General features: G+C 37.3%; 1 protein-coding gene across 2 annotated transcripts in view; it reads right to left on the bottom strand.

Moving 5' to 3' along the window:
- SUGCT (succinyl-CoA:glutarate-CoA transferase) overlaps positions 1–27,672 on the bottom strand; it is a 360,863-nt gene that overhangs the window by 276,604 nt on the left and 56,587 nt on the right. The window contains exon 9 of one of the 2 annotated variants that reach the window (XM_072412169.1): positions 14,640–14,735. The exons of the other annotated variant lie outside the window; for it this stretch is intronic. Within the exon in view, the coding sequence (XP_072268270.1) occupies positions 14,640–14,735 (96 nt within the window). The remainder of the gene's footprint in view (positions 1–14,639; positions 14,736–27,672) is intronic. 2 annotated transcript variants of the gene reach the window in all.

Raw genomic sequence — 27,672 nt, forward strand, 5'->3', positions numbered from 1 at the left:
AATACAAATGGATTTTGAATTTTCACGCCACGCCACGCCGGCGATGTACACATGCACCGACGCCACGGGGAACTCCCCGGTGACTCATCTGGTGCGGAAGCCGGCCGGAGGAAGAGAGAAGAAGACGGAGATTGCGGCGATGGACGGTGCGGGACCCCGGCGGATCAGGTAAGCCCTCGTGTGTGACTTGGGGTTACCGATTTTAGCAACTTTTTTCTACCCTGAGTCACACTTGGGTTTACCGGTAGGGAGGTTAAATACATGAACCCAAAGCCACATTTTCCTGCAAGTGCCTGTCTCTCCCATTTAGGTCAGGCTGCCAAGTTCCACACACTGGGACCTGATTTATTAAAGCTCTCCAAGGCTGGAGAAGATCCCCTTTCATCATGCTAGGCTATGATAGGCTTTCATCAGCCTATGCTAACCACTAAACAGTGTTGGCAGAGGGATTTTGGATATTTAGGATGAAGGAAACTGATTTAGAACTATCTTAAGGATTCAGGATTTGTCTTCTAAATGAAAGTATGCAGAAATTTGGCCATGATGCCCATGAAAAATAGTTTTGAATTTATTAGAGATGAGCCTGTAATTCTTGGACAGAGCAAATTTGGGGATAACAGTTTTAAAAGCTGAGAATTATTTTTAGGTTTGTATTTTCTGCCAAGATGTAGTTGCAGTAGGCTTTTATATTATTAGGATTTTAGGATTAGAAGACACATTTGTACTAAACAGCAGATTCCATTGGAGTTTTGGGGCCTTACCAAGTTTTAAACTGGGGCCTGAACAAAGTCTTGCAATTCAGTAAGAACAGAATAATATAACAAATCTTTTTATTTGTAATTGTTTCATAGGATTACTATTAAATATTTTTTTATTGTTTGGAATTAGGAATTTTCACATTTTGTAGGTTTGCTGCAAGTGCTGGGCACCTTGGCGTTCTAAACATTGTAAAACAATGAATTGAACTTAAAAGCATAATTAAGAAATTCTTTTTTACATTAGACTTTCTGAGCAGTTTAACCAGCTACAGCAGACAACTAACTTCTCAAAATAAAATGGTCAGCTAAACTAGCAATTTCTTTTTTTTTCAGGTTGTTATTAAAGAAAATGTGACTTGCAACAAACACCTGTTTTTCATACAGTGAAATAGTTTTAAGTAAGGTCATATGAAACACTTGCTCAAAAAATGCAATTATTGCACTTTTTTTTACATATGGCAGTTTTTAAATGCTTGACCTTTTATATTAAATAATTTACAAATAAAACATTACCTTCCTTTCTTATGAACAGATGTCATGCTTTACAGCATGAAATGTTATAAAACAGCTCACTGCAAATATCAGGTGTGTCTTTTATCCCCATTTAACTAGAAACTGGAAACTATGGACTTGCTATAAATATCCATTTATGCAGCTATTTATAGAAAACTGGGATTGTTGTGTACATAAAAAATGCAGACAATGTTAAAACAAACACATCAGCTGTCCATAGTAATCAGTTTATTGTATTATTAATATGTAGCAGAATCTACTCATTGCACACTTTCCCTTGTGACATCATGTGAAAGCTTTTGCACCTGTTATACCTTATATTATGTTAGTGGACAAGGATCTGTGTGGAATGGCTAATATTTTAGCTAATAATTTTTTGTCTGGATGAAACACTAGAATTATTGACAATGATGTTAATGTGTAAAGTCTTGTAAAATAAAATGGAAAAATGTAAATTTACAGCATTTTGCATTTTATTTATAAAGATTTATTAGTGAATATGGTTATCCTAATGTATTCTACTGCAAAAAAAAAAAAAAATAAATAACAGTAAAAGCCATGTTACCTTTAAAATAGTATGGTAAATACCTTTCCAACTGCCTTGCCAAGGAACATGAATCTAATACCAAAACGACTATCACCAAAAGTCTACTGGGAACACTTTCAGGACTATTTCCTGGGTCCCCCCACAAGCTCTTTTTCTTCCTGCTTTATCATTGTTAGTCTATATCAGTGGTCCCCAACCTTTTGTACCAAACTGTACATTACACCGCATGTTTTACCAACAGCTATATAAAGCCTCATGACAAATTTAGGGAAGGGCAAAAAGTTGGAAACAAAAAACATATCACAATTTGTAGTTATGATAGTTTCGTGCCCACAACCCAAGTTTTTTTTTTTTATGGGGAAAAGTTTTCTTTGGAAGTCAGGCAAAACAAGTATTGGGGTAATCATCACCAGAGTAAAAATGTCCATAGAGAGTATAGTTTGTATTGGCTTCCTATAAGCAAATGACAAAATACTAGAGGTAGAGCTGTAACTGTACTTACAATTCTGAATGCTAATTATCATTAAGTACAGATCCTTTTTTACCCTCTACAGATATGTACATGCAGTTTTTGATTTTTTGTTTTTGCATGTTTGAACTATGAAGATAGACATGATATTTACTAGGTTTTGGGCTTGTTTATGTCAACAAATGTAATTTTATATATAAGGCTGGTGTAACATTTTACCTACAAGGAGCCCATTAAGGTGTTTGTTATGCTTATCAGGACAATTTAGTTAAAGGATAAGATCAGACCTGACATCTGTACAGCCGACATACCCAACAACAACTTAAATATGGTGAACTCAATACACCTATCTTTAGAACTAAATTTTAAAGATTGAAAGCATAAATATGTACCTTCAGGCAACAAAGATTCTGAGAAGATTAACAGCTTAATTGTTCAACGAGCTATGAGCAATGCTTCTTTTATTCACTATTTCCCACAGACCTTACATTTTATACTGATGACTTCATTCAAAAGTTCTCTTCATTCAAAAGCTCTCCTCAAAGGGTGCCATCTTAAGCCAAGTTGACTTGTAGATATGATAAATGAATAAAGAAGTGAAACAGTATAGGAATCACCCTGCTTACCACTCTGTGGCACTATGAAATCCAAAACATCTAGCATTACCCCAAAACAATAGAACTTATTTTGCCAATGATTGCTCCTTTTATTTAAACATCTAACAATCTGCACCTACTATCATCCTATTTGTTCTTATCAGCCCTGCATGCTTTGTGTTACAGTATACTATATACCATAGATTTAATCCCAACCTTTTCTGAAGCTTTTATATTGTTCTAATCCCAGGCCCAAGCAGGTGTATTATATGACATCTGTACTTTGTGAACAAACCAACCAAGTCATTGAACATTTCTGTTTTAGGTGGCGGTGCTTTGTTACAGAGATTAGACCTTCCATTTGTCTGCAGTAAGGATAAAATCTACAGTTACAGGGAACTGATACTCCTCTTAGTTAACACTTTGGACAGGAATTATTATGCTGAACCTAGAAAAACGTAATAAACTATTCTAAGTTCAGATACCGATAATATTAATGTAAAATTAAAATTTAAAGAAAACCACCCATTAGATAACCCTATGCACACAACAGCAGTAAACTGTAGTTTCTGCTGTATCTAACATTGATTGAGCTGCCACTTTTTAAAGAATCTTCAGCAATATTAGAAGCCTAACCAAGCACAACCTTATGTGCAAAAGTAGGTTCAAAATTGAACATGTCCATGCAGATGTGAAGAGTAAGGTTAATCTGGGTAAATCCTTTGGAACGCAGTGCAGGCAGAATCTTGTGTCTATGTTCATTGCAAGAGAGATTTCACCTGCTTTGCGTTCCAAGGGACTCTACCCAGAAAGGCGGTGATGTAATTTTGTCCTGTAGGCGAAGGGGAGGGTAAGATAAGTACAACAAAGTTAGAATAAAGAGTACAGCCAACGAAGGTTGACTTTAAAAGGAACGTTTACATTTACACATACACAGCAGAGATGATATTCCTGAAATATCAGTTTTGATTGACAGGAGGAATAGGAGTTGTCTCTCAAAGCACAGTGATAAGGCAACAACAATTCTTACTCACAGTTACCACTGTCCTACTTATCAGGTCTCTAAACTCCTTATGGCAGAAGGCAATTTTTTTATTTACAAACCTGTTTATTTGCCGATATCTTTCCTAATACATAAAAAAATAAAATAAGTAACTTTTTCAAATTTCTGCCACAAACTATAGACAGAACATTAAAAAAAATCAATTTAATTTATTCTATATATAATAACACTAAAATTCTAATACAAAGCTATTTGCAAAATGTTTTTTTTTTAATTTTTCATTTTCTTTGAACAAAATGAATATTTAAAAAAATGTCAATGAAGAAAAGTGCTGCCAAGTTCAGAAGGGGGAGAAGGAAATAATTATGGATGATTTGTGTTTACTAAAGGTTAACAACGGGTTAAATATAAATATGTACATATATTTTTAAAATTAAATGTCTCTGCAGAAGCTGTTAAAAGTGACATTTTACAGCAACGGCCATATACAGTTTAAAGTTTTACTTAAACTGCAGTTAGATTAGCAGTAGCAGTGATCATTCACAAAAGAGTCACTTGCTTTAATGCAGACACATACATTTTTTTGGGCACTGTGTCTTTCTTCAAATTCACAGTCTCATATCAACATCTGTGCTTTGGCCTAAATGAAGTAATTGGTGGCAAAATATACAATATTGAAAACATCAAGTGGTTAAATGATTTTGAAATGAGACATGTATTGTGCTGTCCATAGTGCTGAAGGCACTATTTACTTACTTTACCCACTAGTAATGGGTAATATCTTATATCTGCATTTTTTTTCTAACTGGGCAATTGATCCTGGCTGGTGTACATGTGCAATCCTTTCTTCCCCCATAAAAAATAAAACTTTTATAACAATATGTATCCCAGCCAGGCACTTGATCCCAGCTGGGTTATTCAATAAGGCATTCCACCCTCATTTCCCACCCCTCCTTTAAAAAAATAATAGCTAAATTTTACCATCAAACCTATCTCACAAATTAGGCATTAGAACATATAGGAAAAACACATTGGACTATTAAAGTGGAACTAAACATGCCAATACTTGCCTATCCCCGTTCCATTGCAGGGTACCACCATCTTCCTCCTGAAGATGATTTTTGGTCTTTTTGATTGGCCTACCCGGCATGATATAGCTCCCACACAGGTGGGTGGAATTTCATACATTACTGGCATGCACAAGGGAAGGCAGAATTGCTGAGTTTCCCAGGCAACCAACACTGGACAGCTCAGCAAAATTTGACAGCTGGGCGGCAATCAGGCAGGGACATCGCCTGCCATACTCACCTAATTTGCGAACATGCAGATTGGGCTTTTAGAGCCACTTTAAACATAAAATAATAAAAGTATCTTTTCATGCAATATTCACCATCAGTCTAAAGATCCTCCAGTACTTTTTTGGACACAGGAGCCCAGGTAGTCGTTAACTGGCCCTAGCCTATATATGAAAAGTAAAAAGAGAGGCAGAACAGTGATGAGCTTATCCCTCTGTTACTTCAATTCTCCTCCTGTGCTGCTGGGACTGAAAGAGACTGATACTAGGTCAAATTCAGGTGTTCTAGACTTTTTGCATTTAAAAAAATGCACAATGTATGATTACATAGCTTGTTTTCTTTATATTGGCTCGGAGTTCAATAAATAAAATAATAGCTAAAAGGAGAATATTTTCAAAACTGGATAGTGATATCTGAGGTTGGGCCTTTTCGTAAAGCAGGAATTAAGCCCAGGCGACTCAAATGACGGCGTTCCAGTGCCAGGCGGCTCCATCTTCCTTCTCTTCTTCCTTTTCCAGGCAATCTTTGACCATCTCGATAGGTCCTGCCAGGAAAATGTAACTCCCGAGTTCATTCATCCCAGCACACACAAGGGAAGCTGGGAAAACCATGCACAATGCATGTGCAGCTCAGCTTTTTGTCAGAGTGATCAGGCAGGCCAGACACATTATTGCAGAAAGATCATCACCTGCCTCTTTCTGCAATACCAACCTGCCTGATTGTGCAAACTTAAAAGTGAAATTTTAGTTCCACTTTAAACAAAGAGCCCAATTTGACCTTCTAAACTGCCTTACCCTTTAGCCAGACTGTCACTTGGTGTTCTGTTACTTAGAATTGAGGACACTTTTAATAACCCCTGTCAGTGCTTTAGGCTAAAGCCATATATGCAAGTTCACTAACAGAATCTTTACATAATTAGAGCAAGAAATGTAAAACCTTCACATTGCATTGGTTTCCTTGTTTAAAGCGAAAACTATCAACAAATCACTATGCATAGCAAATAAATCTCCAAATGAATAAATAAAGCATCACTTACACAGACATATTCACTTACACATTGTTATGTTAGTATTTGTATTAACCTATTCTAATGTTTTCTAACAAAAAAGAACTTAATTTACACAACAATTAAGCTTCATTAAACCCAAGTGGCATAAAACAGAAAAAGTGACTTGCAATATCCTGTTTGAAACTTTGTTTCAAGTGTGATGAAGTATTTCCTCTCTTTTTATCTAATCAGCTAAACACACATTCAATAACAAACGGAGTTAAAACCCAACTCTACCATCTTGATAAAAGGAAAAAAAGAACAGTGCAGGTTTTACTTTAACATTAATATGCTTTTCATTTCTGTCCCCTGCAAATTACCCGCTCTGTGCTCCTTATCTGCTCTGTGCTCCACTGTCCCTCAACCCACCTACTATGAGCTCAGGATACAATAAACATTTTCCCAGGGGGAGCATCTTTTTACTGGGCTTACCATTCTGCTACACATAACGGTCATCACATATCAACATTACTGCCTGCTGCGGATATTGGACAAGAAGGCTAAGGAAATACAGCGTCCCATGACTCTCTAAAAGACTTGATATGCTACATTTTATGCTACAGTAATTTTTCTGTGAGTTTTAACCTTGTGGAAGGACTATCCCTCCCCAGTGCCTACATGCATCAGTAAGCCTGAATGACCAAAACCCTGACTGACTCACTTGTTGTTCTTCTTTGCATCACTTTTGGTAGGTATTAGCCACTGCTTACTAGGACATGCACAAAACATGCCATTTTAAAATTGCTTTGAACAAGCCTTTTAGCCATCACAATTTGGTCCTTATCAAAGTTGCTCTAGCCCATTTTTCACGTTAATGTGAAAACGCAACTTTCAGTTTAAACTGTTTTGCCATCAGTCATAAATTTAGCTAAACAAAGCATGCTCTGGCAGTAAGAATATACCCACCAGTTTTTCACCAGTAATATCCCAGATCCAGAATTCATTAATCATTCACCTGTATCCCAATTTTTTGCATGTACACTCTCCAGTCCTCATTGTGACCAAGTGCAGGCTTCCTGGGTCTGTCCATTCAGTATGACACTCCATTAAAAAAACAATCTTCTCCCGGGATTTTGTTTTGCTTTTTAAACAAATTTAACTGAGATTTAAGATACATACAGGTAGTGTATCATGAGGCCTAATTATAGAGGTGTTTTCACAGAATTTGCTTACTAAACCTAACTGAAAAGACTGGTGTTTTGAAACTGAAGCTCATTTAACCTGCATCCTCTGCCCCCATAATGTGTTTGTGTGTTGTAGGAGACACATTGGTTTAATTTCTGTATCCTTTGCCCAGGAAACACACCTTTTTTACTAGTATCCATACCAGCAGGAACATTGCCCTCACACACAGCTAACTCTCCAGTGTAAAAGCATTAACTAGAGATCAGCTTCCAAAGAATGTTAACCCTCCAGATATCTATCCCCGATTTAGGCCACTTTCATTCCCCAGAACATTCTCTTATTCTTGTGTGCTAGCCCTTAAACCTCAAGCCCATGCCAGTTATCTTTTAGGCACCTTTTTTTAGCAAATGTGTTTTAACCGAAGAGCACCAAGTACCAAGGTCATACAATTTAACCCCTTATATCTAGTACCCAACACATGTTTTAAACAATCAGCACTAGATGTGTTAAATGCTCAGTTATCAGTACCCAATGTGTGTTTTTTACCTTCTGCAGCCAGCCCTCAGCACTTGTACTCGCCACTCAGCACCCTATGTGTTAACTCCATAGGCCATTCCCTAGTGTTTAATTCCCATGTTCATTAACGTATCAATGATCGGTCTCCAGCACATTTGTAATAACTCTTCACATTCAATTTTCCAAGCCAAATATTGATCTTATTTTCATTGCCCCTGGTATACAGTGAGTAATTTTGATGATACATCACCTGCTAATAACCTGTTCACTTTATAATATTGTCCCCAATTCCACTGACAAACGTTTATTCTTTCAGCTTCTTACCACCACCTTTAAAGTCCGCAGACACTCTACTCCACCTCTGTAAAAGGATCTGTGGGAAGAGTATAGCTGCTGCTTTACATATAGTCATATTGTGAATGGATTAAAAATTTAATTACATGGGTTATATGGGAATTTCATAATTCCCCCCTATGGTATGTACACATTTTATAGTGGTTTTATTGCAAATTTTGTATAGATTCGTAACCACTGCTATGTCTTTTACCACAGTTTTCCGGCACACGCTGTAGGAAACATAAAATCATTAATACATACTGCTCATTGATACACTTTTTTAACCCTCATGCTTGTCTCATTCACATACTGCCTGTCATACTCTGAACACTCCTCTTCTATATATACTGCCTACCATAATACCCATTGCTCTTCTTTTCTAGGCATATTGTCTGACATCTTTTACTTCCCACAGACATATCTGTTTTACATTTTTTTAAAGGATAGCAATATTTTTCTGCAAACTAAGTACTAACCTTCCTAACAAAACTGATGTCAGATCAGACAACAGTGCTATTCCAGGTGCCACAGTCTAAAAAAAAAATACATCAGCATTTTACTTTTCCTTGATGAATCATCTATAAGGTCTAAGCACGATGCAAATGCAGGCCGTTGATATTTTTTTCTTTTTTTTTTTTCTTTGTAACATCACACCAAAGACTCAAGCTATTTAAAAAAAATTCTATGAAATGTATCAATTGTAGCCTTAAAGTGGAATTAAACCCAAAAATTAAAAAACTGCAACCAGACAGGTCCTTTATTGCAGAAGGCCATCTTTTTTCTTTCTTCTCTTCACTGTTTTAATCTTCAGCCATCTTTATTGCCCATCGCTGGGTGGCATAGTTTATTCAGTCTGCAGGGGAAGCTGGAATGCACTGGGTACCCTGGCTTCCTACACTAAGCTGCACAGCTCAGGGAATTTTGACAGAAGAGGACGGTGATTAGGCAGGTAAAAATACTTATTGCTGGAGGGATATTGCCTTTCCCCTTCTACAAAAAGGCTGTCCTGATCCCAAATATTAAAAATGGAACATACGTTCAGCTTTAAAGTCATTTTACAGTAGAGTATGTCAAGGCTGCAAAATATCACTTTTTGTTAAATTCATTTTTCCAAAGAATTTGGGGGAATATGCAACTATCCAAAAGTGTTGAGCATGTTTATTGTTCATGTTACCCCTGTATTACTGTCCTTAAAATGTGCCTAGCAAATAGTATCAACTGAACAGATATAGAACATATGGGTTTTGTGCAGTAATTATGTAACACTGCATAATTTTGATGCAATAAAACTAAATCTTATCTATCCCCTAGAATTAGCATTTAACCAATCAGTCAAAAATCTGCCTACTTTTCCATTTCTTTATCAAGCTAATAATTTTCTAACATTTATTCCTAATAAAAAAAAGGACAACTTTTTGTGTAAATACGTGGTATAGCTGAATGTTTTTTGAGCATGCTTTTACTTTCAGCTATGTACAGTAACTATACCGGCAAACTTTTTCATATACAGTATAAAACAAATTCTAAAGCCTACAGTGCCATCTAGTGGTATTGATTTTAAACTATTTCAATTGTTCAACTTAAAAAAGCTATTTCCAAACAAACAATCCAACAGTTTTTGGTGATAATGATGATATGCACACTACCATTATTTTACTAACTTCAGATACATTGCAGTGTGCCAGTCCATGGATGTGGTGTTAGCATTTTTTTTCGGGTTTTTTTTTTTTTTACATAATTCTTGCCAGCAACATAATTTCCATTTTCCGTGGCAATGCTCATTTACTGTACTACGTCTTAGAAGGATAAGATACATCTCCTCTAATCCCCATAGAATATAGGCAGGTGTTCCCCAAAACAATATATTTTAACGATATGTACTTGACTAAAGGAAAACATTTAGTTTGGGTTTACATTCACTGGGAATTTGTGGTGTATTTATGTTAATATTATGTAGTATTAAGAAACCCTCTTCTGACTGTGGGTTTCACAGTGCAGATTGAAGCCCCTCAGTGGGGTGTCTACATGCTGTTCTGCGCCTGCAACCACCATGGGCCATTGTATGATACCCATAGTTAGGATCATATGAGGAAACTTTTCCTTCCAAGTTTTTAGGTAGGTTGCAGGGTCAATAATGAAAGAATTTATGCTAAAAACAAAACTAATCATTTAATAACATTTGGACAATGTATGCATTACACTATAATACCGGTAATAATGGTAAACTTTATGGTAATTTATTTGATAAATCTTCTAAATAAAACTGTTGGAATTAACCAAAAGATAAAACAACTTTACCTAATAGCATTGTATCATTTTTATGATTTATGAACTGGAGTCTTTATTCTTGCTGTAATACAGAAAGTTTGGTTTAACCGACTCTTTAGTAGTAAAGCTTCAACAATCATCATTTCTATTTGCTTTACCGTTTTAGTTCTTTTTCCGTTTCCTTCCTAATACAAGTGGCACAATACCCTCATCAGAAAATAAAATCAAAATGTATTGTTTATATTAAGAATAAAAGAAAGTGGTTGCGCCGGAACAAGTGAATGAATTGCTCACATTCCAAAGGGAATGACAATGGCTTTCTGGAGAAGGAAACACTTTCATGATGAGAAAAACAAAAGTGAGACTTGTTCACAGCTGCACAAGAAACCTGCCAAGGGTTTCAGCTTTTTAACTTTTTACTGTACACAAATTACATTGTGCATTTTTTAACATAAATTTTAAAACTATAGGTAAGGTATAAACATCCGGAATACATGTACTGCTTCTGCCCATATATCAAATAAAAATAAAAGGCTATATTCAAAACGATTGTCCATACATAGAAAATAGGGGGTAGGTTACCAAGACTTAATGGCCTAAGTACCATCTTTATACACAGAGGAAAGATTTCACTCCCATCAGACTGTTCCCAAAAAGAGTTTACAGTTTGATATTTCTATCATGCCCATACTGTCCAAATTTACCACGACGGGAAAAAGAGACAACTTACAGCACTAAATTTACAGTAAAATTATACATCCTGCTTGTAAGCAACAAAGCTGCAGCTGTGCTGGCAGACTTTAAGTACCAAGCTACACAAAACCTTGCAGAACTCTACATGTCTGTCATTAGCAAAAAAAAAAAAAAAAACAATACTTTGACTAACAGGTGTATTCTTGCCATGGTTTAGATACTTCTTAACATATGTGAAAGAAACTTGGGCAAAGTGTAAACCTCAGGAAGGACATTTCCAGGCTGATGTAAGAATGTACCCAGGACAGATCATCTACATTCCCCAACCCTTGAATTTGGTCAATGTTTTACCAAAAAACTAAGGTCTAATAAGGTATGAAACTAACAGTTCACCCATCTGTTTTATATGGGACATTCATTTGTGATAAACATCACATCAATGATACCAGCATTCATCTTTCATTTGTGATGACAACGGTTGGTCACCAGGACAAAGTGGCCCAGGTGATTACATAGACCTAACAAATAGAGGGTCCTAATTTATAGCTTAGCCCACCTCCCTAATTACTGCATATATCTTTTGGTGTTCTTTCAGTTTTCTGCTAAGGTCATTTGAAGGACCCAGAAAAATTCTGCTTCTGTAGACCACAGACTATTGAGACCAACATTTGTAAAGTCAGTCACTAATGCTGCAGATGTTACATAATTTGAGATGAACTACCTAGTCCAGGTTAGCTAAAGCATACTGTTAGGATACTGTGCATGAACCTCTGGAATGGGGCAGTGTGTTATCTGGTAGCACAATGTACATAAATGGGCTTTTAAATTGAAACAGTCTTAAAGTAGCCTTGAAATACCTATTAATCTTGTACAAATGCTTCCGTTTTGTAAACTCTAGTTCTAGTTCCTTCAAACATATCTTACACATCCTGCAGCGAAAGTTTGCTTGTGAATGGGAAGCTTTAATCACACAGTTTTGCTTTTTCATCATCTAATTAAATGGTACAGTCATTCAACAAAACCTCTGGTGTGACTGTGGTCCAACATTTGTCATGCACTGAAGATACAGATGTTCAAAATCATTTGCATTTCTGCTTACCAAATCCTGAACATCTGTGCAATGGGATGAGAAGGAATGAAAATAGTCTAAAAATCAGACAGTAAGGCCCAGCCTCCTTTAAGCTACAGGATGCTACTTGCCACAAAAGCTTTGTACATGTCATTCAGAGTTTGTTAATTATTTCTTAATAAATCATAGAACAAAAACAAAACTACTTTTTGATTGCATGTTTTTCATTTGCGTTAACTTGTGATAGAAAGACAGAAAAAGAATTTTGTAGCAGAAACAATTTAAACACTTTGTGCCATCAACAAGTATAACATATGCACAGTTCAATAAATGGCAGATGTTTTGTTTTAAGTAAATTCTTCACTAAAAACACATGGGCTATATAATGCACTAAAAGGCATAAGCTGGAAGATTTTGAAAGCCTGTCTAGTGAACAGTATAGTTTACCAAGCCAAAAAGGTCTAAGCACCATATAATGTTCTTCTCTAAGACTGAATGTGAGATGCCGCCTGTTGAGTAAAGGGATGTAAAACAGATAAGCTGGCTAAACACTACTGAATTTAAATGGATGCTTTGTTTTGGACGTAATGTGAATTTTATCAGTTCTCCATGTAATGGATTCCTTGGTTCTTTAACAATGTAAGAGATTTGGATAAAGAAAGAGAAAGTAGGATTCAAACTTAAGACTGGACCCTCTAAAAAGATCTTCTATATAGCAATGTCTGGCCTGCACAGAAATGCCCTTTCCCTGCTGGCCTGGTCGGTAAAATCACATTTTGTTTTTAAGACAGTATAAATGTCACACTAACCTGAGAGCACATGTGTGCATAGCTTTTCACATAGGGTTGCTCTTTGCCACTTGTTTTTACACATGAATGCATACATTTGAGATTCATGACATGTACATTTGTTGGCCCACATGCCTGCCACTTATGTTAACTTCATATGGACTTTTCAGGTATCAGCCTTCTCTTTGGATCAGGGCTGAGCGGCATTCAGTCATTTCCTGTAACTCTGACCCCTAATCTGAAACAGTTTTCTGTGACTGAATAAACCCTTCAACCTACTGTGTGGCTCCAAGGGTCTTGTGTTCTTTTTGCCTCCCAAAACCCAATGAACCACACACTATGTGCAAATACATAACCTCCGTATTACATACTAATTAAATAACTAGGGATGCTTGGACTAACAAGGAAACAGCCATCCCTGTCACCTCAGAGTTCTTCAGGTATGTGACACATAAGGACACATTTCAGAAGGATACTTGTTTTACGACAAAAACAAAATGTTTTTCCTATCCACAGAATATTTATTTATTAGTTAAAAGAAAGCTTGTCTTTTTATTGCTTTGAAATGTGCAATTACATATTCCACTACCACTGAGTTACTCATCTTAAGAACCTCTTCTTTTATAGATGATAACATTGGGCCTAATTTCTCAAAGCTCTCTTGAGAGGATAGTCTATCATAAGTGAACCTGGGTGATCCAGCAAACCTGGAATTAGTCTAGGATTGAAAATCCTTGCCAAAATATAGCAAGTGATTTTAAGAAATCCATTCCAGGTTTGCTGGATCCCTCTGGTTCACCCACGATAGTCTATCTTCTCCAGTCTTAGAGAGAAATTAGGCCCATTGGCTTTCTACTATATACACGTAATATCTCCTTGTCCATTGTCATCAGAATAAAACATTCAAATCTTTTTAATCCTGCTTCATAATGACAGAAAAATGGCAGGACTGCTACTGCAGACATATGTTTGAAAATGCTAGACATATCTGTCTATGTGGCTACCTCCCTTGTAAGTAAGCGCCCTGAACAAGCAAGCAGAAAAAGAAATGTTACATTCTAATATCACAACCACTTTACAGGCATTGCTCATCCAAATGAATGCTCACGGAGAAACATGCAATGACTAAAGTAAATGCACAAATACTGCAGGTTACCTTCCTAACGGTACCTAATCATAAACCTTATGATTAAGCATGGTTAAGGTTGGACATGCATCAAGGCTTTTGATAACCACATGATTCTCCGTGGACCATCAATTTGTCTCTGAGACCAAGACATGTACCAATCAGTTAGCAAAAACAATGCATAGGGTATCCTATTACTGATACTGAGTAACTTCCAATTTTTGTAAATTCTGCCATTATGTGCCAACTATTTATAGTTTACAAATTCCACTGAAACACAATTTCATGTGTGACCTCTTCAATCTCACTATAAGTGGAAACCAATGTCACCCAGTCACTAGGGGCACACAGAAATAGGTAATAAACGATTGCATTCTACAGAAAAATAGACCTGTGTATTAACAGGACTTAATAGAACAGAACCTAAAAAAATTACATTTTCAATTTATATAGTGTTCTTGGCTTAAACAGTTCGCAATAAATTCCTACCTGGTATGGGACAATACTTCCATGAGCTGTTCCCCAACGTTTTGCTTCTACTTCACCATTAAGGAAGTTGGCAGCTACATGAGTCAAGCACGCCACCTAAATGACAAAAACATAATAGACAACAAAAATATAATGTCTGGTATGTATGTATATAGACTGATAAGAAATAAATAGCTACAAAGTTTCCCATATATTCCCACAATCAAAAAACAAAACAACTACACAGAAGTGACATCCCAGACACTAGAAGATCTAACATGACACACAGAGTTGAGTCTAATAGATGCCACCTGTCAAGAAGTATACTGCAACTTCTCATGAGAAAATCAAGCAGAACTAAAGTTCCACTTTTTAGAATCCACAATCAGGCAGGTTATTATTGCAGAAAGGGACAGGCAATGTCATTTCTGTAATAACTCCTCCTACCTACCTGATAGCTCTGGATTTCTGGCAAAAAGCTGCACATTTTCAGCCTTGGTTGCCAGAATACTCGCCATTCCCAGTGTCCTCTGTGCGCGCTAGAAATGCTGCCTGCACAGGGTTTCAGTCCTCCCAGCCTGGCTAGTCAAGATGGCGGAAAATCATCTAACAGAAGAGAAGAAAAAAAGATGGTGGTGCCCTGCTAGGGAACAGGGACAGGGCAGTAACATGAGTTTTTTAATGCATGTATAAAAGAACAAATATTCCATCTACTTGTTTCTTAACCCCCCCCCCTAGCGGTATTCCCGAGTGTGACTCGGGGTGGGAAATATTGCACAAAAAGCGGTAACCCCGAGTCACACTCAAGGTAACTTTGGGGGTCCCTCTTACCTGACCCCCTGGCGTACCTGAAGTTGTTTTTGACTGATGAAGTTATCGAAAAAATTGTTGCAGAGACAAACAGGTAAGCCGCTCTTGTGTTTGCTAACTTTTTGAAATTATTTGCTATTTTTTTTTTTATGCCAACATGTATGCTGCTCTGTGTTTGCTAACTTTTAGAAAATTTTTGCTAATTTTTTTATGCCAACATGTGTGCTGCTCTGTGTTTGCTAACTTTTTGAAATTTTTTGCTAATGTTTTTTGCCAACATGTGTGCTGCTCTGTGTTTGCTAACTTTTTGAAATTTTTTGCTAAATTTTTTTTTTTTTTATGCAAACGTATATGCTGCTCTGTGTTTGCTAACATATTACTTGCCACCTTCACACTATAAAAGAACATATCCTAAAATACATTTTTTTTTTTGTTTTATGCAGGTACGCTGGACAACAACAAGGTGCTCCACACCTGAGAATTGCAAGAAGCAGAAAGTGGGAACCTGTGACCAAGGATGACATTTGGCTGTTTTTGGGCTTGGTGATCCTGCAGGGAGTTGTGGGCAAACCCCTGCAGAAGTGGTACTGGTCCAAGAATTATTATTTATCAATAATATTGCACCCTTGTTTGGAAAATTTCAGTTAGAAATTTTTGATAAAAAAAAAAAAAATTTTGATAAATTACACTGTTGTGGTCTATTATTTCATTATTTTTTATAATTATGTATTATAATTATGTATTATATTATAATTTATGATTATAATATAATAAAAAAATATAATTATTATACCCAGGAGTTAATCCGAAGAATTACAGGCCCACAATATAAACAAAAATTTCTATAAAAAGATCTAAAGATCTAAAATAGGATCATTTTTTGCAAAAAAAAAAAAATGACAGAATTAGAACGCTAGGGGGTTTAAAAAACAAAACTATACCAGCTTCATTTAATCATTCTACACATTAGATCACAGAATGGGTAGGTAAAGAGAAGCATCACTGTGAACCAATCAGGTTGTATCACCCTGTACAGTTTCTTGGTTACCAGAGTGCCCAGAGTGATAGTTCTGAACAATCAGGGTCAAATAATAGGTATAAAGTTGCAGCTTTTTATGCAATACTCTCATACTTCTATGCTATTCCCTGAACCCCCTACTGTCCTAGTGCTGCTTTTCTGCCTAGCTCCCACAATCACTTATTTACTTCATGGGAGCCAAGGCCATTTAGGACACGTTAAGACAACCTGGCCTCACAGTTCTGCTGCAGAAGTACAGCCCTTTACAGTCATTATGTAAGCACCATTCTTTGCAATTAAGTGTTTAACTGGAGGCAATACAAGTGGGGACGACACAGCTTGTCACATAAAAGAAAAGCAAACGCCTCAAAAATGTATGCATACTAAAAAATTAATGCAGGCGAGACCTAGAGAAAAGAGCAGAGAAGGGGAGGGGGGAATTGTGCATACCTATAGTAAATTTGACCTGGCCTATAGTAATGACAGTGTTGAATTGCAAAAACGTTTTGCCCTTAAAACAATTCTAGTGTACTGGCACTTACTGTATTCACCTGAAACATAACCAAAATGCAGATGTGTCAATGGGCCTTTAGCTTTTGTCTCTGAGAAGCTGCACAATATACAAATGACCCACACTTCAATAAAAGCTACTAAACTGCCAATACTGCTCACACTTTTTCCCACAATGCTTTTTAAAACACATCTGCTCAACTCACATTAGCCTTCTCCAGAAAACTGCCAGCTGCTATACTGTCTGTTGAATAGTTTATTTGGAATTCCATTCAACCAAGGATTCTACCATATGTGGTTCAGTGTTTCTTCTAATTAAACATCTTGGACAACTTTACTTCATTATTTTTCTAAGTGCTATTTAAAAGTGATATTTCAAAGGGGGAAACAGCTCTGAAATTACAGGTGGCTAGTAGGTAGTGTATTGAAAGAGCTGTATTATTACAGAATAAATATAATACATTATATATTTTTGATTCTGGTCAGCTTACAATGGGCACGGGGCCAAGTACTGGAGTCAAAGATGACATTGAGTCAGTTTTTGATGGTTTAGAGGAGCGCATTGCACATTAGGAATAATGCTAATTGTTACAGAAGCTCATTTCCACTATCCACAGCCTGCACAAAAACTAATCCCTCATTAGCTAGGAACATGATAGATAATTAGGATGGTCTTTTGATACACTGTAAATGATGACAAACTGATGTCACTTCTGGGAATAGAGATGGAGAGGATTCTTCTATAGATAACACATTTATTTACCCTAATTTGCTTGGAATCTAATGAATATTTAGGAATTGAATAGTGGAATTTAAAAGGACTTTTATATGGTCTGTGTGTAGTATCTATACTCCCTGCTGGGTCCATTGATATGTTTTCAAGGGATGTAGCATAAACTGCACCATGTATGATTGGGGACATCAGCACTTAAGGAATTCCAGACAAAATTGAGAAGAAATTGTCAGTCATTTGTACAACCCATGCAAACGTTGCTGACAGTAACCAAAGAAAAAGCTTTGCTGACAACTACAAATGATCAAAATGATCAGACTATCACAAGCAGCAATTCTAGATGAATAGGCACACACTAAAACAAATACAGGTTTTCTAGACAATTTCCATCTGAATAATGGGTTGGAGGAAGACTATTCCACTATGGTACAATATAAACAATTGTTTTTAGACTTATAACCAGCCCGCTAGTGGTACAACTACAACATTTTTTTTCAGAACATATTAAAAAATATTCAGGGTTTTCAATAGTTGGTAAATGCCCATGCTAACCACAAGAAAGCTTCTTAATGCTGCACACAATAAGTACTCAAATTGCACACTGGAAACCAGATCAGCCAGAGCTTCGAGTGAGTAATTGTTAAATTCTAGTCATTGGTCCAACTACGTTAACCAAAAGTTTTTAAGGTTGCTGATGCATACTGTGCCAAGATTAACCATGTACCCCATTTAGTTGTCCACCTGGCGCTCTAGTCATTGCAGATGGTTCCTGCCTGCCTGTGCCATGTTAAGTGTCAACAGGGATGAAAGAAAATATCTGTTAAAAAAACACCACCCCATCTGGGGGTGGTGCTGGTGCTACCATGCACCAACTCTGAAATGAAATTTGAAGGCGATAATGCCTCTTAATGATCAGCCTGTGGGAAGTATTTAAGGCTCATACACAGTTTATTATGAAACATTATAAAACAGATGTATATAGCATTTCTCTATCTATACAGAAATAATAATAAAATACCACCTATGCTTGTTTAAAGTTATCGAAATCAAACATGAGACGATTTGATTGATTGGCAAGAGCATTGTACAATGAATATGACAGTCTATGCTGGTACTTCCATCTACTGGCTAACCATTGCCACAGTTTCCACTTTCGGAGCAAAACACGTATATATTTTCATACATAGATTTTGCTCATAATACATTTATTAGAGTCTTCAATCCAATTCATTCTAAAGCCATAATGTTAAAAATAGTGCGCAACAACCCTCTGTATTTCTAAAGCCATCTTCAATGAACTAAATATTTTCATGGCTATTGCAAACAGTGGTTACATTTTGCCAATTTATATCTTGCATATTAAAATTAATATGAATGATGAGTAGGCTTTCATCATTTTTCCATTCTAGCCTGACTCAGCAAATGTCTGATAGGAAATTAAATAAAAAATGCAGAGCAACCAGACAGGAATAGCAGACATGGGTTTCTAAAAAAAAATGCAGATAAGTGCACTAAATAACAGCATAATGCAATATGCGTCTTCAATCATACAATATGTAACATAGCAGTGCAAAAAGTAATCTTTTTTAAAGGGCTTCTGAGTCACTGGAAACTAATCAGCTGCTTTATACATTTTGAGTTATGGTAAGTTTTTCCTTTGTAAAAGAAATGATGAAAAACAGTGTTCACATCACTGTTAAATTAAAGGGCCATTTTTTTTATGTACACTAAACTGATCCTAACAGTTCTTAAAAACTGCGTAGAAGCATATATGCCTAACAACAGTTTGCATTAAAACTGTTAGGGCAGAGTTTAAATGTCTAAATGGCTTCTCATATTAACATTCACCTTGTTCTCCTTTACCTTGCTTGCTAAAGAAAACCTGTCATTTTTATTCATTTTCATTATTAAAGGAGAATTGATGTCTAACAGAAGACACCTCTGAGGCTGTGCACACTAATGGTTGTGTAAAATGGAAGGACTCTAAAACATATTGCTGGCAGACAAATATTTACATGTGTTGTAGTTCACATGCCTAAAAATGGTTAATTTAAAATTCATTACCAACTGCATTAAATAAAGAACAGTAATGATTAAATGGGCCTTCAGGGTAACTGCTGTTACCTTTTTTTTTTTAGAAAACCTTCATGGCAAACCTCTCTGGTACCCAATTAGAAAATAGAAGTAAAGGAGCCGAAAGGATTTAAGCTACACATGCTGTAGATACATAGTCGTTGTGAATGATCATTGATAAATGAAAGCATGACAAACAAACCAACAATGTGATACACACAGCAACAACAAAATAATTGCAGGGTTTGGAAGACTAATGCACTGACTTTTCCTTACCCAGTAAACAAGCCACATGCATTGTTTTGTTGGATTGGATTGTGAGCCCTTTTGTTGGATTGACATTGGATTGTGAGCCCTTTTGAGGGGAAGTTCGTGGCATGACTATGGACTTTATACAGTACTGCGTAATATGTCGGTGCTATATAAATACTGTGTAATAATAATAATGAGTCTTTCGGGCAAATGACATAAGGTGCATGTATGGAAGAAGGGCATGGAATGATACTGGCTGTCAATAAACCCAGAAGAGGGCTGTGTTTGGAGTCTGCAGGGAACAGAGAAGCAGCCAGAACTGCAATTTTATATATATTTCTTTTCATACAAAAACAGTGGGCAGAAATGATTTAAAATTAAAAAAAAAAATAAAACTCCAGATTCAGAAGTAAATTACTTTCAGAACAAACATTTATATGAAACATTTCATTTTACTACATAGCCTGCTCATGTTTAATGCAGAGTTTTTAGCTCCAGCACTCTGAATCCCTAATGTAAGTAATACAGTGGGGTGTGTCTTGAGTAACAGATAATACGAGGGAACGCTTTTTTTGTTGAGTTGGATCTTACACTTGTTTTTTACTAATTTTTGGTGGTGAATCCAGAAATTACCCCAGTTTGTACTATCATATCCAGTTTTTACGATACAGGGTACCCTCCATTTTTGTCAAAAAACATACAAATTTTACATACAATTAAAAAATAATGAAATATTAACTTGAATTTACTGTTTATTTAAACTTCTTTTGTTCGAACAAAGGATTTATTGTTACTCTAAGACATTTTTTACAGTAAAACATTTGAAAATTAACCTCCCTAGCGTTCTAATTCTATAATTTTTTGATGCAAAAAGTGATCCTATTTTTTTTGCATAGAAATTTTTGTTTATATTGTGGGTCTGTAATTCTTAGGATTAACTCCCGGGTATAATAATTATATTTATTTATTATATTATAATCATAAATTATAATATAATACATAATTATAATACATAATTATAAAAAATAATGAAATAATAGACTACAACAGTGTAACTTATCAAAAAAAAATTTTTTTATCAAAAATTTCTAACTGAAATTTTCCAAACAAGGGTGCAATATTATTGATAAATAATAAGATAAATTAAATGCAGATTTTAGAAAAAAAAAATATTTACATTTTTAGTACACATCCCGGGTGTAGTAGATTTTGAAGCAGGGTGCTGCACAAAGCCCAACATCACAGTCGGGACAGTAGAACCTGGTTTCCTTGCGTTTCTTCCTTCCTCTGTCATCGGTCTTTGAGCAGCAATCCACGCACATCCTTGTAGGTGCTGCCTTTTTCTGGGTTGGTGGGATGTATTCAACGAAGTGAAGACCGGTCAGGCATTCTGGGTTAACAATGGTGGAAGCACAACGTCCAGGTCTGTTCATAGCCACTGATGGTGTTTGGTGGTTCTTGACTATGGATTCGGAAACTTGCAAAATGAAGTCTGAATGATTCACAGGCCTCTGATTTTTTTTGTACAGAACGTAGACATTCCATAGGCACTGCTCAACAAGATGCCTGAAAATCTTCTTGTAGTATTTCCTTTGCTGTTTCCTCATCGCTGGGTAGAATGTCATGGCTTGGTCAGCTCTGTCCACACCTCCCATGGTGTTGTTGTAGTCAATCACCCCCTGTGGCTTCATCACTTCTTTCCCACGTTTTGTGTGTACCAGAACGGTGGAGGCATCATGGACAGTACTCATCAGGCACACATCTTTCTTGTCACGTCATCTTAGGGCCATCATTTTGCCTTTCTGCCAGGCAACACTTTCTCCTGTCTTCAGCTTCCCTTTTGCAAACAGTGCTGGCAGGTTGCGCCGGTTAGCCCTAACGGTTCCATACGCATCCGTTCTGTGTTGCAGAAGGAACTCATAAAGCTCAGGAGAGGTGTAGAAATTGTCAGTTATGACACAATACCCCTGACCTAGCGATGGCTCAATGAGGCATAGCACTGAAGATGTGGCCAATCCATAATGGCTGTATCTGGGGGTGAACTGTGTCCCTTTTCCAGTGTACAGTACTGTATTCCAGATGTAGCCAGATGAAGATTCATACAGCATATAGGTCTTCACACCAAATCGTGCCCTCTTTGACGCAATGTACTGTACCCAGCTGAGCCTCCCCTTGTAAGCCATTAGACTTTCAACGATGCTGACATCTCTTTCTGGCACATAGGTTTGCTGGAAATTTTGTAGGATAATCTGAGATACTTCCCAAATTTTCTTGAGTTTTGGTGCAGGATGGGTAGTCTCATCAAATTCTTCATTGTTTGCGAAGTGCAGGTACTTCATAATGAGGGAAAAGCGGTATTCTGGCATGACTGTGCCAAAGAATGAAGTGGCAACCATTTTGTTCTTGGACCAGTACCACTTCTGCAGGGGTTTGCCCTGCAGCATCACCAAGCCCAAAAACAGCCAAATGTCATCCTTGGTCACAGGTTCCCACTTTCTGCTTCTTGCAAACCTCAGGTGTGGAGCACCTTGTTGTTGTCCAGCGTACCTGCATAAAACAAAATAAAAAATGTATTTTAGGATATGTTCTTTTATAGTGTGAAGGTGGCAAGTAATATGTTAGCAAACACAGCAGCATATACGTTTGCATAAAAAAAAAAATTTAGCAAAAATTTTCAAAAAGTTAGCAAACACAGAACAGCATACATGTTGGCATAAAAAAATAGCAAAAAAATTTAAAAAGTTAGCAAACACAGAGCAGCACATATGTTGGCAAAAAAAAATTAGCAAAAACTTTCTAAAAGTTAGCAAACACAGAGCAGCACACGTTGGCAAAAAAAATTTGCAAAAATTTTCTAAAAGTTAGCAAACACAGAGCAGCATACATGTTGGCATAAAAAAAAGCAAAAAATTTCAAAAAGTACGGCTTACCTGTTTGTCTCCGTAACAATTTTTTCGATAACTTCAGTCAAAAACAACTTCAGGTACGCCAGGGGGTCGTCGCATTCAGCCTCAATTTTCATCCCAGGTGCGCCGGTATATGGAAATCTTGGCGGTGCTGCCTGGTCCGCATCAAGGTCAATAGGACACCATGTGTGCACAGGTTCAGAATTGTCGCTCAGTTCACTTTCGCTGTCCGATGACAAATTTCCTGGTGAATCGCTATCGCTCGATTCCACAACGGACTCCAAATCACTATCGCTGCTTTTAAAATTCCTCCAAAACAGCGCTTGCACCGGCGAGATGTCGTTTGGATGCCATGTGGTCTCCAGCAATCAGTCAGGAACATCAAGGTCAAAGACAAAGTGATGAAATGATACATTCAGGAAGTGATTCATAAGTGATCAAAAGGTCAGATCAAGGTCAGGGCTAATAGTGGGCAAAATATAAATCAGGGCACTGGGCAATGATGCTTGATGCACTAAAATGTGTATTTGTACTTTTATTGTATGTTATTGTGTGTATTTCACTGTAAAAAAAAAATTTAAAAGCAGATTACATAGTAATCTGCTTTTAAATTTTCCGCCCCCACAATCCATCACTCCAGCGCATCACCCGGAAGATGTCACACATCTTGCCGGGTGATGCGGTGGCGATGTCCCCGCCCTGCTTGATTCCCCTGCTCGCATCTCCCGGAGGCTGATCTCCGGGTGATGCTATGGGGATGTCCCTACCCTGTTCACTCTCCTGCTCGCATCACCCGGAGATCAGCCTTCAGGAGATGCGAGCAGGGAGCAGCTGCAGTAGATCCAGGGGGTGCTGCCAGCGGGAAATCTCCGCTGGTATCACCCCCTGGATTTACTAATGGTGATCGCATCTAACTGCAGATGCATTCAGCGGGGAAGGTGGGGACCCCAGCGGTATTTAAAAGCAGATTACTCCGTAATCTGCTTTTAAATTTCCCGTCCCGCCACGCCCCCCGACGGAGAAGCGCCCCGCCATCACAGCGGGATTGTGCGATCGCCGCTGGAGCGCGGGGCTAAGGTAAGAGGGACCCCCAAAGTTACCACGAGTGTGACTCGGGGTTACCGCTTTTTGCAATTTTTCCCACCCCGAGTCACACTCGGGAATACCGCTAGGGGGGGTTAATCAGGTAAGCAGTTAAGGTAAAAATGTATGCTTATAGCTTTTTCCTGGAGTGTTCAGTGTTAGGACAATCCTGCCGGATGCTCAAACAGTAATAGTCAGCCATCATATGTACATCTCATCTACTCTGATACCGTCCTTGCAACCAAGCATTGTGTAGCTCTCCAAGAGTTTCTGGCTAATTTCTGTGTAATTATTTGCTTGTGTGTTTCCAAGAAAGTCCTTAACAATGGCTTTGAATAATAACCAAGCATTCTTTTCGACTTCTGACATTGCCCCTGATTCATCAATAAAATCCACGCTCGCTGGAAGCGCGAAAGTACGCGCGGCCATCAATCGCGGTTTACCGCGGTCCGGACTCGAGTGTGCGCGTACACTCGCCTCACTGCCAGCCGGATTCCTGCCATTAGAAAGAATGATTTTTTAGGGGAACAGTGACTTTTAATGCAAGCTCGCCAGTGTAAAGCTGCCGGAGATGCGCGGCTCCGGCCGCGAGCTTTTTCAGTTGCTGAATAGCGCGATGGCGTACGATTTCGGATCGCGAATACGAATGCGAAAATCCGATTCTGCTTGATGAATCAGAGGCATTGTCTTGATGAAATGTTCATCTTTGATGAGCTGCCGAATCTGTGGACCATTAAACACATTGGTCTTTATTTTTTCAAATGACAGGCTAGGAAATGCCAAAATTAGGTACTTGAAACAGTCTCCTTCAGTTGGCAAAGCTTTAACTGCTTCATCAGACCCAGTTTCATATGCAGAGGCGGAAATATAATATTCTTTTTATCAACAATTGGCTCATATAGAATGTTTGGATCACCTGGTTATAGGGCAGATCTTGGAGACCAATTCCTTTCCACCCAAAGCCTTTCAGGAGCTCTGCTGTCCCACATGCACAGGTAACAGGGATACTTGGTGTATCGGTGTTGCTGACCAAGAGGGAAGCATACCATTTTAAGGTCAACACAGATGACCCAATTGTATTAGTGATATTGGGACAACTCAATGACTCTCTTTATGTCTGCATATTCTTCACAAAGAGAAAATGAATGGCCATTTGGGACTGACCCAAATATATTGCCATTGTGAAGAAGGACACACTTAAAGAGCCGCTTTGAGCTATCGATAAATAGTCGCCATTCAGTTGAGCTATAGATTGGAATTCCCAATTCCTCCATTAAACCAGGTATGTTATGAAAATACACAAAGCCACTGTCAGTTCTAAAGTACTGCAGAAATGCAATTTCTCTGGTTCGAAAGTAGAATACATTTGTTCCTTTTTCAAGTAAGTTTTTCTCACGCAGTCTTGATGCTAGGAGTTCTGAAGCCTTCTTCGATAGTCCTCAATCAGGTGCCAAATCACTTAACTCATGCTGATCAAATCCGTTACGAACAGAGTCTTCTTCAATTTCAAACTCTTCATCATTGTTGTCACCTAGTACATCACCATAATCATAATGTTCTTCAAGAGAGGGTAGTGTAACGAAAACTGGCACTGGGATTTCATCTGAATGAACCACGGGGCGTATATGCCAATGGTAGACTGGGATACTCTATTAGCTCCATTTTTACCTTTAAAATGTACATATAAATGTGTACATATATTTTTATATATACATATATATATATATATATATATGTATACGTATATATACCGTATATATACACATATACACACACACCATATATACACAAAATTATTTGTGGATATTATTTTACCTAACAAACTAAAGGTGTTAGGATAAAATGGAAACACATTTTACTAGTGGAATGTCTTGAAGAACACACCACATGAGGTTAACAATGATGTCCAACTGAGTATTTCTCAGCATGATATAAACAATACACACATACAAAGTTGTCATGAGATCTAATAGGTGTCTTCTCAGACAACAACAGCCTAAAAAAGGAAGTGGAATCTGAATGTGGTTATAATTACACAAAAGATTTCTACTCTTCTGCTATGGCTTAAGCAAAAATTCCTTGGAAATGTGTATATTCTTCCTATGTTTAATTAAAGCCACATTTAGTAAATAAGCATTGTCTTTCCTTTAATGTTATCGCTTTTCTTTTATAATCTGTAATCATATAAATATAAATAATAGTGTTAATAGGATGTCAGTCTGATATGTGCTTAACCAAAAGGCTGTGGCGGAAACTATAGTGGAAATTCCAATAAAAAAAAGTTAAAAAAAAGGAAAAATTGGCCCTACTATTTAATAATATCATCTACAACAAACCCCACATGAATGTGTATCCAAATACTTGCAATTCCACTTCAACAAGCCAATGTCAAATTCATTATATTCTATTCTCTTGGTGACTACATATGGGCATCAAATCAAGTCAGTTCATGAAGACTGCGAACAATAGAATGAGTAATGTGGGAAAACGACCACTTTGTAAATAAAAATATTTATTTGTCTTTTTAAAACCAAAACAGATTTTCTAATTGTGTGTGTGTGTAAACAACCTTCATCTGTGCCTCAAACATATGTAGTCTAGGGATTGTTACTTGTATTCTGGGAGCAACAGTAAAATTAAAGGGCATGTTTACAACAAGGTGATATTACCCTAACTGAAATTTAGGTGCTTTACACAGTGAGTATATTGACTAGGTCAACAATTGAAAACAATCTTGCTTTTCATCTTCATTTCCAGGGCTCCTGGTATGGGTTGCCTCCTGGCAGAGGCCGCAGGATTACCAGGGCACCCCACAAAGAGTAATTGGCCAGCCACCAATGGCCACTGAACTATTTTGCTACAAAGAGGTCACGGGTCCCAAGTTCTCCTTCCAACTGAGAACAGTGTGTCAGAGAGGCAGAGATTGACAGAATGAACATGACTAAAGGGGTGCTGGGGATGCTGCAAGCGGCTAAACAGAGTATCTGCTGCCAGAGGGGTAATGTCTCTGGTACCTCTAAGTACTTATTAACTCAATCAAAAGTAATATCTATATCTATGAACTACAGTAGGATGATTTACTGAGGAAACCAATTATAATCACTGGGTATTTACCAGTTAACAAACTGTTTTACATGTTTTACATGTTCAGCACCTAACCTAAGCTTAAGTTAACACACTTTTTAATGTATTGGCATCCATTGTGGCATTTCTTTAAACAGGTTTTTTTTACGCCCAATCACAGAAAAAAATTGCAGCTCACTGAAACACATATTGGACTTGCAATTTTGCATTATGGTGAACTAAAAGTGAGGTGTGCTTTTTCATACTGTGTACATGGATAAAGACACCACTCACAATGAATTGCAATGCACTACAACCTGCATACATTCACCAGCCTTTTTTTTATACATTCCACAGTGATTTTTATGAATGTTGACAAGGTAGCATCATGCAGTTGCTGGAGATTTGTTGGCAGCAAATCCATGATATGAATCACCAAGTCCAGCACATCCCAAAAAAGTTCTTTTGGATTGAGATCTGGTGAATGAGGAGGTAATTTGAGTACAGTGAACTCATTGTCATGTTTGTGTAACATAGTGTAACATACAATTGTGTAACAAAGCAAAATTTTTTCTGCAGGAAGTAACCATCAGAAGATAGTTACAC

Source organism: Pyxicephalus adspersus, chromosome 5, assembly GCF_032062135.1.
Source record: "Pyxicephalus adspersus chromosome 5, UCB_Pads_2.0, whole genome shotgun sequence".
NCBI classification, from domain to species: Eukaryota; Metazoa; Chordata; class Amphibia; order Anura; family Pyxicephalidae; genus Pyxicephalus; species Pyxicephalus adspersus.